General features: G+C 45.4%; 1 protein-coding gene across 3 annotated transcripts in view; it reads right to left on the bottom strand.

Moving 5' to 3' along the window:
- Positions 1–6,624, bottom strand: part of RAB3GAP1 (RAB3 GTPase activating protein catalytic subunit 1) — a 90,774-nt gene extending 84,150 nt beyond the window's left edge. For all 3 annotated transcript variants that reach the window (XM_058664425.1, XM_058664427.1, XM_058664426.1), the window contains exons 1-3: positions 6,561–6,624; positions 6,399–6,454; positions 586–661 (exon numbers count right to left, since the gene is read on the bottom strand). In XM_058664425.1, coding sequence (XP_058520408.1) covers positions 586–661; positions 6,399–6,454; positions 6,561–6,578 — 150 coding nt within the window. In that variant the 5' untranslated portion in view covers positions 6,579–6,624. The remainder of the gene's footprint in view (positions 1–585; positions 662–6,398; positions 6,455–6,560) is intronic.
- Positions 6,625–13,646: the final 7,022 nt, after the last annotated feature.

Genomic DNA, 13,646 nt, shown 5'->3' with positions numbered 1-13,646 from the left:
GGTCTATAAGTAAAAGATCAATACCTTGAACTAGAATTACAAGTTCTACCTCAAACCTAAGACTAATTTTTCATTTTAAAACACAATCTTTGAAACATCCATAAGCTAAGCGGCAGGGCGATAGTGAGGGGAGGTGTGGGGCATGGTACTAGTGGTGTCATAAAATACAAAATATGAGTAAAATAAGTGAAATACCTGTTAACCACAACATGTCAGCTGTAAGATCAAGATTTTTCCTCTTTGGCTAAGCAAAATACTCTATTCAAAAAACTAGTAATTTCAGTTGTTCTTTTACAAATGAAAAAACTTACCATTTTAACAGAGAAGGCAAAAGAGTTTAAAAAAAACATCAGGAGAAAAATAAAATCACTCATAAACAATAACCTTATAAATAAAATTTTATTACTTTAAGAACTTCACAAAAGGCTGTAAAAAATCACCTGCCACAGGTTCTTCCAGATATGTTTATACATTATACATAACTAGAAAAAAAGGTTTTAAATGAAAAAAAAGTGTCAAATGCAGCAAATTTCCTAAAAACAGAGGTTTCAAAGTAATACTCAAACACCAGCAAACAGGTCTGACCTTATCGAGTGGCTTTCCCAAAGAGTTTCCAATCAGTTTCCAGTCATTCAAAACTTCTTCAACTTTGGAAATAAACCTGGGAAGGAAAAAAAAGCTTTTAAAATGTGTAACAGCACATTTTTTTCGGTGTTTTTATTCTGATTCATTGAAGTCGGCTTACTCAACAAAAGCATTCTGCCTTGTGTAAGATACAAGGATTAATAATAGACCATTAAAATGAAGACAATAAATGTGGACCAGATGTAAAAATTGAAGGAATAAAACAATGCTACTAGATACAATTACAGGGTACTTGCTTCTCTATCCTCAACTAACTGATCAACCAACTAATCCTTCCTTTAAACATATTTGAGGATTGGCTGTTGTGGCGGTTTTCTAGTCCCCCCATAAAGTCAACATCTCGAAACTTGGTTAATTAAAACGAAACAAGTTCTAGAAGACACAAGACATTTATCAACTTTAAAGAATAATACACCTTTATATTTGAAAACCATTCGCTGCCCGGTCTTTAATGATCGAGACAATTCGGCAATTTGTTGAGCAACATGCTCAATACTGTCAAAAACTGTTAACTTCTGAGGTAGCACAAAACAGAAATCAAAAGATAATTTCAGGAAACAACACTCAAGCTTATTTCTTAAAGTTACCTATCAGGTAATCTAACAGCAACACTGTTCCCCAAAACACATAGGAAGTATTGTTACACTACTGGAGTTCATCCTAGCCAAGTTGTATTAAACTTTGTTTCTGTTTTCTAGCTGAAGATGGTGATGAACCGGAGGCTTTGGTGCAGTTGGTAAGTTCCCAATTAAGACACACACATTCTTTATCAGAGTGCCTGGTTTGTGCCCCAGTTCAGCTTTCTGCTCCTGGGAAACAGAGCCTGCTGGTTCAAGTCCCTTCTATCCACGTAGGAGAACGGTATGCAGTTTCCAGTTCCTAGTGTCAACCTGGCCCAATCCCAGGTGTTTTTGCATTTGGGGAATGAAGCCAGGTTTGGTCACGACGAAAAACCAGTACACAATACAGAATGCCAAGGTGAGGTGACCTGTACCGGATGTGACGACAGCACCCAACCAGCAGGCATGAGAACCAGGAAGGGAGGAGACGGAGCCGGCAAGGGGAATATGGGTGGGTTCCCTTGCTGGACAGCTACTCCTACTGGAGAGTGTGAGCTGGGATGGGGGCAGACCAGACTAAGCAGGGCTACAACACCTGTGGGCCGCATGTGGACTAGATCAGGGAAAAGCCAGGCTGGGCAAATTATTCCTAATGGTGCAAACAAAATTAGAGTGGGTGAAAGTTGTTTGGGCTTAGCCACAGCATCAGATGGCAGAAGCTGGCACTGGGGGCTAATTCTCTCAAGTCAAACCACAGAACATCCGTGAGGGCTGGATAGTTGAGCTGGTTAGATGGAACTAAGCTTTAATACCCATTGACACGTACGAGAGCCAAATGGGATGTGGGACAGACTGGACTAGTCTTCTACACATACAGGCAAACCAGGGTAGGGGGCGGGCCTGGTGGGGGTTCTTGTGGGTCGCTCTGACTAGGCTGCAGCTCCCACTGGTTTATGTGAGGGCTTTGTATGTGCTGGGCAGAACCAGGCTATACTGCAAACACCCACTGGTTCCAGTGGAAGTCGGGGCTGAAAACAGAACCAACCCAGCAGTGGCAACCACCAGCTGATTGGGGTGATGGACTGTGCTGGGCCCTGTACTTGCTAGTACATACAATAATCTGGTCTGGGAACACCTCAAAGTTTCTTTGGGGGGGTCTTCCCAATCGAACTGCCAGACTCAGAACCCTAACCATGAAAAGACTGAAGACAGAACAAGTCAATCAACCCCCTCAGCTATATCGGATCCCAGTGCGTTCAAGGAGAGGACTTTAGCCACTATGCTATCACGCCAGGCCCAATAAATAAATAAATAAATATTTTTTATTTTTTAAGATTTATTTATTTTTATTACAAAGTCAGGTACACAGAGAGGAGGAGAGACAGAGAGGAAGATCTTCTGTCCGATGATTCACTCCCCAAGTGACTGCAACGGCCGGTGCTGCGCCGATCCGAAGCCAGGAGCCAAGAACTTCTGGGTCTCCCACACGGGTGCAGGGTCCCAAAGCATTGGGCCGTCTCGACTGCTTTCCCAGGCCACAAGCAGGGAGCTGGATGGGAAGTGGAGCTGCCGGGCTTAGAACCGGCGCCCATATGGGACCCCGGGGCGTTCAAGGTGAGGACCTTAGCCGCTAGGCCACGCCTCCGGGCCCCCAAGTGGCTTTTTAAAATAAATTTATTTCAGGCCCGGCGCAGTGGCCTAGCGGCTAAGGTCCTCACCTTGAACGCCCCGGGGTCCCATATGGGCGCCGGTTCTAAGCCCGGCAGCTCCACTTCCCATCCAGCTCCCTGCTTGTGGCCTGGGAAAGCAGTCGAGACGGCCCAATGCTTTGGGACCCTGCACCCGTGTGGGAGACCCAGAAGAAGTTCTTGGCTCCTGGCTTCGGATCGGCGCAGCACCGGCCGTTGCAGTCACTTGGGGAGTGAATCATCGGACAGAAGATCTTCCTCTCTGTCTCTCCTCCTCTCTGTGTACCTGACTTTGTAATAAAAATAAATCTTTAAAAAAAAAAAGCCACTTGGAGAGTGAACGGGTGGATCAAAGATTGATCTCTCTTCCTCTGCAACTCTGCCTTCCAAGTAAATAAATCTTTGCTTAAAAAAAAAAGCTACAGGGTAAGTATTGATATGGTTTGATCCAAAGTTAATGCAGTAGTTTTATGAAGAAATAGGTTTTAAAAATGAATAGTTATTGCTTGGTATTAGGTTTACAGGTGGTATTTTTTCATTCTATTATGAAGTAATGTTGTAATAGAAATAACAAAAAGGAGTATCTTAGAATACCGTATGAATTCTACCAGAATTAGATGAAGGAAAAAATGTGGACCCTCATACAGGTATTGAGATTTAACTCTAGCCTTAATAGTTCTCCAGATTTTTTTATGAGATTTATCAGAAAGATTTACAGAGGAGACAGAGAAAGATCTTCAGTCCGCTAGTTCACTCTCCAAGTGGCCACAATGGCAGGAGCTGAGCTGATCTGAAGCCAGGAGCTTCTTCCAGGTCTCCCACACGGGTACAAGGTCCCCTGGCTTTAGGTCATCCTCTACCGCTCTCCCAGACTACAAGCAGGGCACTGGATGAGAAGTGGAGCAGCTGAGACATGAACTGGTGCCCATATGGGATCCAGGGCGTACAAGGCAAAGATTTAGCCACTAGGCTATCGTCTGGGCCAAGTTCTCAAGATCTTAACTGACTCCTCACTTGTTTGAAGCTCCTCTTTTACTACTAGATTTCTTTCCCTATCTAGCTCTATGCCAACTCAATTTCAGACTAATTTCTATTACTGATTCACTAAAATCTGCCTCTTTCATTACTGTATATATCAACAAGAGCAGGAACTACATCTATTTTTAATAACCACCAAATGCCTATATCCCTGATGTCTTGTACTGTGGTTGACACAAGGGCATTTTTCAAGGGACAATAAAAAGATTTATGGGCTTCTCTTTAATCCCCTCAAACCAACTTATGGTTTATAACATACTGACAAAAACTTTCTTTCAAACACTAAATCCAAAGTTTAAAAGATTTCAAAGTCTTGGGGTCAGTGCTATGCATAATAGGCTAAGCTTCAGCCTGCGGCACTGGCATCCCATAGGGCACGAGTTCAAGTCCCAACTGTTTCACTTCAGATTCAGCTTCCTGCTTATGACCTGGGAAAGCAGTGGAGGATGGCTCAAGTTCCTGGTCCCCTGAACCCACATGTGAGACCCAGAGGAAGCTCCTGGCTTCATATGAGCTCGACTCCAGCCACTGAAGCCACTGGGCATGAACCAAAGGATGGAAGATATTCTCTCTCTTCTCCTCTCTATAACTCTGCCCTTCAAATAAAGATTTCAAAGTTTTAACATTTTTCTCATGAATTGTATTATGGTTGTTATGCCCTAGAAGCAGCAGCATAAAAAGCCTAAACAAAAAGCTCCAATTTTGTGACAGTTCTCTTGTGTTAATTATTTCCAAGAGGAGATAAAGACATTGATATCCCATTTCAGGATACTTTCAAAATTTAAATGTGTAAATATTTAACCAGAGGACACTGACCATTTTTTTCTATTCAGATACACTCTGATCCCTACTTTCCAAGACTTAATACATCTAACTACCTTCAAGGCATTATTTCAAGTTCAACAGATTCAAAACCGCATTCTTCTAACTTTGACACTTTCTCCATGTTTCATTATTACATTTTTTATACTTTTTTAGCGACATTCTTTGTTCACTTTATCACATGCTTAAAAGTTTGGTTTTAAGATTTAATTGAACGTCAGAATGACAGAGATCCAACCTATTCCCTGATTCACTCCCAATCAGGCAGAACAGCCTGAGTTGACCAATGCCAGCACCAGGAACCCAGAACTCCATCCTGGTCTCCACACTGGGTGACAAGGGTTCAAGCACATTGGCTTTCTTCCAGCTGTTTTCCCAGACACATTAGTCTGGTTTGGAGGCAGAACAACTGCAGCCAGTACTGGGACATGGAATGCCAATGCCAAACATGTACCGTAACACACTGCCCCACAACCCTGGCTGCTGTCATTAGCATCTTAAGCACTGACCCACTGATCAAAAGCACCAGACCTAGATACCCTCACTTTGGAGGCTGTGTAACCTTGTCCCATCTTCCTTACTATCCCTATCTACTTCCCCTTAACAGACAGCATTCACAGCAGTGACGCCGTTGCCATGAAATCCCACAGGTCCATTCTCACCTATCTCTGCCCCTGCCCGTTCCTCTCCCGTCTGACCAATCACGTCCCACTTGAAAAGCCCAGCTCCTTTCCTATCCATTCTTCTCAAGTAGCTCCACCAACTGCAGTCCACCATCATGTCCTATTTCCTGAAGCTGCTTTTACAGCAGTTCACGTTAGAGCTGCGGCTTTGCTTTAACACAGGAATCCCTTTTTCCTTCTTCTTCTTCACAGCATAGCTCCAAGAGCCAGTCTTGCTTTTTAGAGAGTACCCTAGGCCAAATCTTTACTCCAGCGGGGATCTTTTCTATGGACACGACAGCCACAAGATTCCTAGTCTCCCACCACAAAGGCTTTAAAATGTTGCAACCATCTCAATTCTTGTGTCAGGCACCCAGAAACTGAAGGGTGCCTGTGACCGCCCCTCCACCTAAGACATCACTCCTCTACAAAATCAGCCGTCAACTTCTGTCCACGACAGAACCGCCTCATCCCCCGGGGGTGCAAGACACAAGGCAGCCAGGGCCTGTGAACCACTGAGTCAAGGCGTCCCCACGCCCTATAGGCACACACTGTAAAAGGTCATTCGAAAAGACAGGGAGACTCTGGCCGAGAAAGCAAAACAAGAACGAGGGATCAGCTGCGCAGCGGACGGCTTCCCACACCGAAAGGGGCTAAACTGACGACAGCTGCGGCGGTGACGCCCTCGGATACTGTTGCCGCGGGTGGGCGCAGAGCAGCAAAGCAAAGGTCGAAGCAAAGTGGTCCGGGCGCGGGGGAAACAAACTTTTTGAAGAGTCTGGGTCCCCTTGGCAGGTTGCTCACTCCCGACACGCCCGACGCGGAAGTGGCTCGCGGCTGAGCAGAGCACGGACGAAGCCACGACCCCGGGAGCCGCGGCTCTGCCTCTGCCCGCCCTAGGGGCGTCCTGTGCTCGTGTCTGGTCCAGGGGAGCGTCGGCGCAGACGCCGGGGCCCAGGTAAATAAAGACGCGGCTCACTCACCTTTCCCATTCCGAGGCAGTGGTGAAGTCCGTGATCTCAAATACCTCGGACTCGGGCTGCGGGAAGAAAAGACAAAAGATAAAGAGACCGAGCCCCCGAGCGACGACGCTGGGGAGCGAACTTAACGCAATGACAGGGATGGGTAAGAAGCCAAGACCTCACCTCACTGTCGGCCGCCATCTTGAGGAGCGCCGGGCCGGGCGCGAGGGCTGCTGGGAAGAAGAGTTGAGGTGGGGAGGGGAGGAGGCCCTGGGCGGGGCCTTTTCGCAGCCACGCCCCTAGAGGCCCCACCCCCCCAACAGAGGCCAAGCCCTCTGAGGGTGACCTGCCCACCCCTCCACACACACGCTGCCACTCTGCCTGATTTAACAGAAATTACCTGTAGGGAAATGAGTACAGGAAAGCAACAAAAGCAAAGATAAGGGCCTAGAGTCAAGCACTTGAGATTGTATTAGCAACCCAAAGGTATGTTGGGTTGCTTTCTGTCAATACTTACTGTTTGCAAGGTACTGAACTAGTTACTGTTATACCCTTGAAGAAATTAAGTCATCAGATAAAATCATGGGGGTCAGCTTTGTGGTGCAATGGGATGAGCCGCAACATACAATGTCAGGAATGTCAGTTTGACTTCTGCATCCTCTACTTCCAGTCCAGCTCCTTGTTTATGATTCTAAAAAACAAACAAACAAACAAAAAAAAAACAGCAGAGAGCGTGGCCCAGTATTGGAGCGTGGCCCAGTATTGGAGCAGATGTCCCACGTGGGACATCAGGATAGAATACCCCAGCTGCTGCAGTGATCCCGGGAGTGAACCAGCAGATGGAAGAGTGCTCTGTGAACTGCCTTGTAAATAAATAAAACTTTAAAGAAGGGGAGGAAAGAGGAGGAAGGAAAGAAGGAGGAAATGAAAGAAGGGGGGAAAAAAGAGCCACCTGTCTTGGGGATGCCCTGGTAGTCCAGAGGGTTAAGCTGTCCCTTGCCATACAGACATCATATGTGGGTCTTGGTTGGAGTCCTGGCTATTCCACTTCCTGTCCAGGCTCCTGCACCTACATAGGAGACACAGACGAAGTTCCAGGCTCCTGGCTTCTGCCAGGCTCAGACCCCAGCAGCTGCAACCATTTGGAGAATGAACCAGCAGATGGAAGATCTATCTCTTTGTCTCTCCCTCTTTCTCTCTAATTCTGCCTTTTTAATAAATAAATAAGCAAATGTTTGAAAACATTCTCATACATGCTGAAATGTTTAGGGATGAAATAAGGGCCTGTCTGGGATTTGCTTCAAGGTGTGGAGAGAACAAGTAGAGGAAAGATGGGAATGAAATTTTAAAAATTAGACACAGGAGTGTTTATTCCGCTTATTCCCTCGATCTTTGTATAGAGTTAAAGGTTTAAAAAATTAAGCCTTGTGTTTTACACAGAATCTGCCAACACAGGCCTAATTCATACCAAGATCGTGGAAGAAAGCAGCCTGGGTCATTATGGAGAATTACACTCACCTGGGCAACAACTCCCACAGCAACAAGCACTCGGACAAGATCTCATCAGCGCCAGTGAGATACTCTGCAGCCAGACAGCCGGCTGTGTCACACCTCTGATGAAACGGGTGCTGGGAGGCCCCAGAGTGGCATCTTCCTCAAGCTGCAGGAGGAAGGGGAGAGAAAGGAGAGGCCCTGTGTCCTTCAGGCCACGGCTCCAGCTTGGAAGACTGACACTAAGGAAATGCTGCCACTTTGGGACTTCGGCATTCTTTCCAACACAAGTGTCGCTCAGCCTACGGTTGGGATAAGTTTCAATGAGCCACACACAGTCGTTCGAACCACTCCGCTGTGCTGTCATATATTTTTTTAATCATCTTGGGACGGGCTCGGCAGCGTGGCCTAGTGGCTAAGGTCCTCGCCTTGATCCCATATGGCTGCTGGTTCTAATCCCGGCAGCTCTACTTCCTCTCCATCTCTCCTCCTCTCAGTATATCTGACTTTGTAATAAAAATAAAATAAATCTTTAAAAAAAAATCATCTTGGGACAACAACAGTAAGAAAAATAGAATCTCACTGAGTTTTGTGACCTGCAGAGGGTATTAGAAGTAGAGAACTGGAAAGTGCAACTTGAGTAATGAAAATATATGAAGTAAGCCAGAGATAACCAACACGTGATGATGGTGGCAAAGCAGACGAAGACATTAGAGATTGGCAGTGCCAATTCTTGCATTCCCAGTACCTGTTGCCCCTTCTAATTTCCACCCCGAGGACTTGTGAGGAGCTGCAGGTGTTCCTATCACAGCAGCCTTCCCCAAGAGATCGCAACTCACACCTTTATTCATTTGCAAGCATTTATTCAATACCAAGGAGAAGCCAGTCACTCACTCTGCTGGGCCCCAGAGATACAAAGATCTATTGTAAGTACAGTTGCTGACTTCAAGGGAATCATTCATTGCACAGCCAGCAATGACACATGGTACGCTGGACAAGGAAACTCCTGGAGAAGAACTGAAGGGTGAGGTGGAGATCACCAGTTCGGATTTGGAGAAGACTTCTAAGCAGAAGTAGATGCTCCAACACAGGCAGGTCTCATCTGCTTACCGAACTGAACAAGGATCTTGGGCTAGAGCTTCATGTTTGCATTTAGGATAGAAAGGTAGGCATGGGCCAGCCCAGACAGTGCCTTTACGATGGAAGCACAATGGAAGTCATTACAATGTTTTAACAAGAGAGCAATGTGGTCAGTTTGCATTTTTTTTTTTTTTTTTTGCAAAAGTCTGTATGCAATATGAAGAATGAGTAGGAATGGAAAGAGAGAAGAGAGTAGTAGAACGCCCAGTAAGACATGGTGTGGAGGCCTTGGCTAGGAGGTCTACTGGTGAGATGACGAAATTTGATGTGAACATATTTTTTAAGGATTTATTTATTTTTATTGCAAAGTCAGATTTTTAAAGAGAGGAGGAGAGACAGAGAGGAAGATCTTCCGTCCAATGATTTACTCCCCAAGTGACCGCAAAGGCCGGTGCTGCGCCCATTCAAAGCCAGGAGCCAGGAACCTCCTTCAGGTCCCCCACCACACAGGTGCAGGGTCCCAAGGTTTTAGGCCATCCTTGACTGCTTTCCCAGGCCACAAGCAGGGAGCTGGATGGGAAGTGGAGCTGCTGGGATTAGAACTGGTGCCAATATGGGATCCCGGCGTGTTCAAGGAGAGGATGTTAGCCGCTAGGCCACTGTGCTGGGCCCAATGTGATCATATTTTGAAGATGAGATAGTCAGGGTTTCCTGAAGGATTAACCCCAGGGAAAAACTATAGGAACTTTTTTTTCTGAAAGATTTCTGGCCTAACCACTGTGTGAAGGCAGTGCCATTTCCTGAGATGGGAAAAGCAAGAAGGAGCAAGAAAATGACAATGGTTCTGTCTGACCAACGCTAAGTAGGATAGTTTTTGGAGGATGTTCAAAAGCAGTTATTGAGGGGAAAAGTGGGTATAGCAATAGGACTTAGAGACAAGGCCAGGGGTGGCAATATCAATTTAGGAGTTGAAATACTTAATTTTATTTATTTTTTATTGGAAAGGCAAATTTACAGAGAGAAGGAGAGACAAAGATTTGTCCGCTGGTTCACTCCCTAATGGCTGCAATGGCCAGAGCTGAGCCAATCCAAAGCCAGGAGCCAGGAGCTTTTTGTAGGTCTCCTACCTGGGTGCAGGGGCCTAAGGACTCAGGCTGTCCTCGACTGCTTTCGCAGGCCATAGGCAGGGAGCTGGATGGGAAGCGGAGCATCTGAGATACAAACTGGCACCTGCATGGGATCCCAACGCTTGAAGAGGCAGGATTAGCCAATTGAGTCTCTGCACTGGGCCCTGAAATCGTATTTTAAATCGTAATAGGTGAGGTGATTCAAGAAAAGGGTGTAGCAAGGGGGCGATACAATGCTTGTGTATGGAGTAGCTCACGTGAGAGATTGGTGAGTAAGGGGAAGTGGGAGAAGTTAAGGAGGTGGCTCTTAATAAAATGAGAAGGAAGCAAGTCTGCAAATTTGGAGGCCACGAAACTCCAGGGTTTACCACTCACCCCATCCTCTAGGTCCCGCTTAAGAGCCACCACTTACAGGGAAGCCTTGGAAACAACACCCTCTGGGGATGGGCAGCCAGGCAGCAGGAGGAATTCTTCACACCACAGCAACAGGAAATGAAGCATCAGGAACAGGAAGAGGAAATGAAAGCTTGACCTTTGGCGAGAAGCAGGGGAGGGAGGGGTGAGAGATGGATACAGACATTGCGAAATTTGTACATACGAAAGAAAAAAGACTTTGTTCACTGACTTTTTTTTCTTAACATCAATGTTAATTATCAATTATTGTACATATGCTGTCAAAGAATTCATTCTAAATAAGCTTGACACCTGCACAACCTTTAAAATAACTTGACATCCATATATGATACAGTGTAATTTTTCAATCTTTCCTCGAAATATGGAAATTGTAATGAATGGATTATGACTTTTGATGCACCAGTTTAGGCCTCCTGCTTTTGATGTCAACGCCACATATTGCAGCACCAGATCAAATCACAGATATTCTGTTCACTGACTTTTAAAGATTTTCACTAACAAATATGAATCCTATGATTTTTAAGCTCAGGCAGATCAGCGTTCAACCTTTTATTAACTATATGACTTTGGACAATTTACTGAATTCCTTAAAATCCATTTCTCCATTAGTAAAATGGACTCTGTAATACTTGTTGTTATGTAGGATTGTGGCCAAGGTTAAGTTCTATATCCAAATGTAAAATGATGAGCACAATATCCTGGCATGTAGGGGATCAATTTTAGCTGCACTATTTGTAATGAATGTACCTTTAAAAAGTGCTACTCACATGTAAAGTTTTTACTTTCTTCCCTCCTTGATTAGGCATTAAGATGTTTCAGTACTTACAAAGACAAAAAACTAAAAAATCCCGAAGACTACTGCATAAAGTTAAATTTTAGAAACTGTGTGCCAGCCTCGTGGTATAGAAGGCAACCCTCTGCCTGCAGCCCCCAACATCCCATATGGGGCCCAACATGTCCCAGCTGCTCCACTTTTGAGCCAGCTCCCTGGTTCCGACCTGGGAAAGCAATGGAGGATGGCTCAAGTTCTTGGGCCTTTGCGCTAACAGGGGAGACCTCAAAGCTTCTGGCTTCTGGCTGCAGAAAGACTTGGCTCCAGCCATTGCAGTCATTTGGGGAGCGAACCAGAAGATAGAATTTCTCTCTCTCCTTTTCTCTGTTACTGACTTTAAAGTAAAAGTAAATCTTCAGGGGCTGGCATAATGGCTCAGCTGGCGAATCCTTCACCTTCTAATGCCAACATCCCATATGGGTGCTGTTTCATGCCCTGGCTGTTTCACTTCCCATCCAGCTCCCTGCTTGTGGCCTGAGAAAACAGTGGATGATGGTCCAAAGCCTTGAAACCCTACACCTGCTTGGGAGACCTGGAAGAAGCTCCTGGCTTCAGGTCAGCTCAGCTCCAGCCATTATTATTTGAAGAATAAACCAGCAGATGGAAGAACTATTTATTCTGTGTCTCCTTCTCTCTGTAAAGCTGCGTTTCCAATAAAAATAAATGAATCTTAAAAAAATATGTATCTTTGAAGACACTTTTAGAAACTGTATGAAGCAGTCTGATGAGGTTGCTAGGTCAACTTCTCTTCCAAGATCTTTTCGGCTCCATATCTTCTCCCTGGAGAAATTTTTAAAATACATTATTTGTTAAAGTGAAGTGTGAACCCAGGATGCTAATGATTAAAGAACTCAGGAGATACACACCTTTATTAGGTTTTCATTGGTTCACGAAGCAGAAAAGGTTATGGTTCTTGGGTATTGAGCTATCTTGCTACACGTTCAAGGACTTTTCTGTGTAATTGTATTTCCTCTCTGCCATCCTTCGGGTTATTTCAGGGTGTTACCAGTAATGGCCACAGGGAGATATTTTGACACATGGGCAATTTAAGAGATTAAATGCTTGGGAAAAAAAATCGTTCTCAGCTCAGTCCCCAGGGAAAAGTGAGGCATAGCAGTTTAATTAGGTCTTCATGATAGAACTAACATTGTTTGGGAAAGGAGCAACAGCCAGAGACAGAAACATCCTCATCTATCTTAATGGCCTTGGTGCAGAGAGAATTAGACACTCCGGGTGAGGTTGCCGGGAGAATGCTTGCAAGGAAGGGGCAGCCAAGAGAGGAAGAGATACAACCAGAATGACGAACCCTTCTGAGAGAAATTCTCTACATCAACATCGTTAGACACCATTTTATTTCCCCCATTCACTCAATCATCATTATCAAATGGCCACTGTCCTGGCACCGTGGTCAAAGAACAGCCTCGGGGGCCCGGCAGTGTGGCCTAGTGGCTAAAGTCCTCGCCTTGAAAGCCCCGGGATCCCATATGGGCGCTGGTTCTAAGCCCGGCAGCTCCACTTCCCATCCAGCTCCCTGCTTGTGGCCTGGGAAAGCAGTCGAGGACGGCCCAATGCATTGGGACCCTGCACCCGCGTGGAAGACCCAGAAGAGGTTCCAGGTTCCCGGCTTCGGATTGGCGCGCATCGGCCCGTTGCGGCTCACTTGGGGAGTGAATCATCGGACGCAGGATCTTCCTCTCTGTCTCTCCTCCTCTCTGTATATCCGACTTTGTAATAAAAATAAATCTTAAAAAAAAAAAAAAGAACAGCCTGGGTTGCCACGGTTGGAGCACCAAGAGATAAGACAGAAGTCACTATAATATGGCTTAGGAAAGGAAGTGTGATCATAGTCCAGCTTCCTAAAGCTCCTTTTAACATCAGAGGTAGAGGAAATATTCAGGTGACTTTTCAGACCAGGCACACAATGTTGCATAGGCTAAAATAACGCAATCCACATCCGAGTTTCAAAGCAATCATGCAGTCTTTCACTCAGCACTCATCAGCCATGTCTTCATCCCAAGCAGCTGGCGTGTACCTGGCACTGACCTAAAAAATGGAAACCAAACCAAACCAAACAAGGTGCCTGACATCAGGCAGCTTCGAGTATAAAGTTGTCGCCTTATCCTTGTGGGCGAGATCATTGAGTTCCATTCCTTAAGCTTGCAACTTCTTATCTGGCCGATTCAGATGGGACAGTGCTTGCTAACAGGCTTGTTTGCCCAATTCTGTGTGCTTCTTTTTTTAAGCTATGTTAATAGATCTTGAATCAGGCTTTGGGAAACAAAACAATTGAAGAGAGTCATGAGAATGAAGTTTAGGTTTACAAAA

This window comes from Ochotona princeps, chromosome 5 (assembly GCF_030435755.1).
Source record: "Ochotona princeps isolate mOchPri1 chromosome 5, mOchPri1.hap1, whole genome shotgun sequence".
In the NCBI taxonomy this organism is placed as follows: Eukaryota; Metazoa; Chordata; class Mammalia; order Lagomorpha; family Ochotonidae; genus Ochotona; species Ochotona princeps.
Note: the sequence above shows the minus strand (reverse complement) of the source record. Positions and strands in the feature narration are given on the sequence as shown.